At 34.6% G+C, this 4,988-nt stretch overlaps 1 protein-coding gene across 1 annotated transcript; it reads right to left on the bottom strand.

Annotated features, from left to right (window-relative positions):
• Window positions 1–1,175: 1,175 nt before the first annotated feature.
• LOC113774085 lies at window positions 1,176–1,769 on the bottom strand. The gene has a single exon (XM_027318652.1). It carries the CDS (start codon window positions 1,767–1,769, stop codon window positions 1,176–1,178), a length of 594 nt encoding a protein of 197 aa, XP_027174453.1.
• Between the last annotated feature and the right edge of the window lie 3,219 nt (window positions 1,770–4,988).

The following is a 4,988-nucleotide window of genomic DNA, read 5'->3' as shown; positions in this document are numbered from 1 at the left end:
CTTGCGAAGTATACGTGGTTTTTGCAGTTCACAGAGTGAAGTAATTTGCAATTTTCAAAGGAGTAGATAATTGAGCTGAATTTAGAATTTGTTTTTGGCCTTGTTGAGACAATTATACCGTTACGTCCAAGAATTTGGCTTTGGCCTTATTGAGACAATTATTTCCTTACAATTAAGGGCATGAAGAGACTTAGTAACTCTGTTGACACAAGGTCAATTCGTTTATACAAATTGGCCAGTGTCTTAATGTTCGGTCAACTCGTTTAGGCAAATTGACCAGGGTCTTGCTGGCTCTCCCTACTTTTATATTGCAACAAGAAACTTTAAGTTCCTAATTTTTTGTTTTTTGGCCTTGTTGAGACATTATACCTTTAAAACTAAGGGCATGTGGACTTGAAAAGAAATACAACACGGTCAACTAGTTTAAGCAAATTGGCCTGGTCTCTCTACTTTCATATGTCGTAAAGTTCCCAGTCCTTGGTACCCCTTCCTAGTATAGGAATTGGACTCAGGAGTAGGAAAGTATACGCTACAAAATGCTGAGTAAAAAAGGATGCTTGGTCCCAAGACTGCAAATAAATGAATTTCACGCCCATCAACACACTCAGAAATATTCAATACACAATAAACGTAATTTAAACACCCTCAACCAAGAAAAGCAGAAAGGTAATTGTTAGAAAGTAAAATAAAAAATGTTGCACGATAATATCTAGAGAAAGAGAAAGAAGTCATAAAACAATGATTTATGTTGGATTTGATATATTGATCTATATTAATTAGATTAATATCCAATTAATTCCGAATCAGGAAAATTATCAATTAATCAGGAAATTTATCAATTGATCAACCAAACAATCAATCAAAATTCTCTAAATTTAAAGCTTATTTACGGATTGATCAACCACTCACCCCAAAATCCACCCCAAACCCGCCCCCCCCCCACCCACAAACAAAAAAAAAGGCAGAGAAAAAGCTCAACATAAGAGGTAAAAAAAAGAAAGCTCTAAAGCTGGCAGTGATATATACAAGTATGTCTAATCGTATCAACATGTATATATACGTGTATATAGATGTATGTTTGCACTGAAGTGAAGGCCTATAGATTCAATTTCTAGGGTTTACGTCACTGGAGGCACCAATAAAAAATTTCCGAACACGCATTCTAATCAACAATTTTACACTTTCGACGTGACGGAGAGCCGGCTCGGCTGCGGACGGAAATTCCTGCACCGGTACTGTTGAGGAGACGACGGCCGGATCAAAGTAGCGAACACTCTCTTCATCAAATCTCTCCTAACGATTCTATTTCTCGCGAACGAATTCATAATCGCGAATCTCGCAATGTTTAACCGTCTCGGCGCCGACGGCTGGGCCGTTGCTTGGGCATGACCACCGCTGCTACTGCAAGTGCTGGCGTTGCCAGCCTTCCGATGGAATTTGCAGCGGAAAGCTCCTGGATGAGTGGACGGAGAGCAGAGACAAGTCCGCTTCGGGTCGGGAATCGTCGAGACCAATGAGAATCGCGAGGTTGGGGTGAAAGCAGGGGACATGGCAGCGGAAGGAGTAGCAGGGGAGGCGGCGTGGTAGAGATGGACTCGGCTCGGCGAAGGCGAGTCAGTAGGAAAGGGTTTTGGCGAGGAAGAAGAAGCGAAGGTTGTTGAGGCGGTAGAGGAAAAGGACGACGGCGTTTTGGGAGAACAGAATCCTGAGAAGGAAGGAGGGACGGATTGGAGCAGAGGTTGGCTTGATCGCCAAGTTGAAGCCGCCATAATTGCTTTTTTTTTTTTTTACGAGTATATATCGGAAGCGTGATATCGAAAATTGAAATCTCTAGGTTTTGGTGGCAATTGTGGTAATGGGTATATATAGGGGATGGTTTATGTTGAGGAGGGACGATGTTGTGGACTTGTGGTGACTTTCCATGTTGGATTGTGATTAGGAAATCGGATTGCTTAATGCACTAGAATTCTTTTTTTTTTTTTTTTTTGTTGAGAGAATAATGCATTAGAATTCAAGTCCCGATTAACTTTTTGATAGCTAAGAAGTTAAGATGTGGGCATGAAGGAAAAGGAAAATCCTATATTGAGATGATCCACCTCGTTAATTTTAAGTTAAGATGTGTTTGTGAAAACCACATGCTTTGTTGTAGATAGACTCGTAGGAAAATTGGAAGTGAAAGGGTAATTAAGAACACTAATTCTTTGCCTTGATTTATTAAATGATATTTAACAATTTAAAACACACTCAATATGTGTGCAAATAATTAAAATTATGAACATTTATGATGCTATTTATCATGAAAAAGGTTTTTCACTTTGAATATATTTTGTAAAGAAATTTAAAAGAATAAGAAAAGCTGTTTGAGTTTTTCAGTATGATATTCACTTATTAGTTTGGGAGTTAATTTTTGTTATGGCTAATTACTAACATGATTTAAAAGTTCTATTTAGTGTGCCTAAAATTAGAAGAGTGGGGAAGTGATTAATTCACTATACTACCCTTGAAGCCATTAGTTTTCAATGTGAAGAAAAAGTAAATGCTTTTATTAATGAGGGTATAATAGAAAGTTTAAAGGATGACATCGGTGTGCTGACACCATATAGTGGTATTTCCTTTTACATATTTGCAGATTATAATAGCAATAATAAATAAAAACACCCTCTTGTCTTCTCCCGACTCTAGGGATATATAGTCATAATTTACACTTTAGATTTATCTTTCATAAGTTATCCATATAGTTTTTTTCCCACACTAATAGGTATGCCTTTTTCCTTTTTGTACTTGAATACGATTTCAAATTTAGAAAGTAGCTATATATCATGCATCCATATCTACAAACATAATAATAATAATAATAATAATAATAATAATAATAATAACAATAATAATGATAATAAATAAATAAATAAACAAAGCTTCAAATCGATGGTGGGCAAATTAATCCTTACATCTTATCCTTTAAACCTTGAAAAATTTTTGTATTGAATTTTGTGCTTTAAGGACATAGGATAAGCACTCCAAGTAAGGTGATTGGTTGATTATGGAAGCATACCACTCAATATTGTAACTATTTACACTCTCACGACAAATTTACACTTTGAAGAAACTAGTGACACTAGGCCACTTATCTAGTGTAAGGCATATAATAGAACTTATTTGTAAAATATGCACTTTTGCAGTGTTTGTGCCATAATGCAGAGGAATGTTATCATCTTTACTGCAACTGGACTTCCTGCCTAATGGGAAATTTTGCATGGCATAGTTAATTTTACATATAGCTAATTACTAACATAATTTAAAATTTCCACATGAAGTTCCTAAAATAGGAGATTGGAGAAGTAATTAATTCACTAAATTATTCTTGAAACCATTAGTTTTATGTATGAGGAAAAGGTAGATACTCTTAGCAGACTACAATAGAAAGTTCCAAAGATGACGAAGTGTGTTAGTATCATATAGTGGTACTCCTCCTCTATATATTGTATCAAAGCCAGCTTAATTATGGGTGAGGGCACAGTTCTCTAGTTTTGGAAATATATAGAAGTGAACAATTATCCATAGGTTCCTATGGTTACCTAGTTATATAGGGAATGGAGGGATAATATAATATATTCATGTAGTAGATAATAGCAAGTACTAGCAAATAGCGATATAAATACTTAATAACGAAAATACGAGGATATAAGAAAGTTACTAATGTCCTATAACTCATTCAAGTATGAATACTTTTGTATTCAAATCATCACAACTGGACTATAGTTTAGCCATACAGAATCAGGATTATAGTTTAGCCATCTACTACAATTGTAGACAACATTTTTTTTAACGATTTGTTATCAAATTGCTTTATAGCTAGGCATTTGTACATATATTGACTTTCAACAAATTATCCGGGATAAATAAACAAAAAATTTTTAATACTCAATGCCTAAAATGAACATTTTATATTAGTCATTAGGGACATATTTAAAAGTTATTGGGGTTAAAGCAAAAATTATAAAAATTTTATACCCAAAATTTGAATTTTTAGTTGGCCGGAGGGGTCACGTGCTCCTATACAAAAGGTAGCTCATCCCTTGTGTTGTGTAGATGATAGTAATGATATATACAAAAAAGAAAATCCTACTCTAAACATGTGAGTTATATGATAGATACGAATTAAATAATGATCCACCTCCTTAATTTTGAAATTTTCATATTTGTATTTATCATTTAGACATGTCAAAATTTCCAATAACTTTTCGTTAGTAAACTCATAAAAAGGACCGTTCACATACTCACCGACTTTAAGGATGGCCATAATTAATTAAACTTATGGATTTTTTTTTGGAGGGCCCAACTGGATTGGGGGGTTAAATGGAGTAGTTCCCATTTATAAACTAAAGAAGCACAGTACTGCACATTCTTTATATTTTACTATAGGTGCAGAGGTTGGAATCCCTAAACTGCAGTTAGGTCTGTACTTTATGCTTTACCTAGTAACCAACTCATCTAAGGTGATTTGACTTATGAATTTATCTTTCTAAGTTATTTGTGTATTTTTTTTGACACTAGTAGGTGTGAGAAAGTGATTATGTATCATGCATCAATACCTATGAATGTCGAAAGAAAAAATAGACTTCAAAATTGACAGTAGGAAAAATTAATCCTTACATTCAACCCTTCAATCTTGAAAATTTTTTAATTAAAAATTTGACCTTAAGCACATCAAATAAAGTGATTGGTTAATTATGCAAAAATTAAAAGTACCACCAAAACCTTGGAATTCTTTATGCTTTTCATGGAAATTTTGCTCTTTCACAATGTTACAAAAATGTATCAAACAAAAGCAACTCCAAAAACACCTAATTCTTATAATATCTCTAAAACAACTCACAAACATACAAAAGAAAATTAAAAAATTACCATATTTTTTCTTCCATCACCCACCATCGCCACCACCCTCTCTCTCCCTCTCCCTCCTCCTCTCTCCTCCCTCTCTTTCTCCC

Source organism: Coffea eugenioides, chromosome 6, assembly GCF_003713205.1.
Source record: "Coffea eugenioides isolate CCC68of chromosome 6, Ceug_1.0, whole genome shotgun sequence".
Classification (NCBI taxonomy): Eukaryota; Viridiplantae; Streptophyta; class Magnoliopsida; order Gentianales; family Rubiaceae; genus Coffea; species Coffea eugenioides.
Note: the sequence above shows the minus strand (reverse complement) of the source record. Positions and strands in the feature narration are given on the sequence as shown.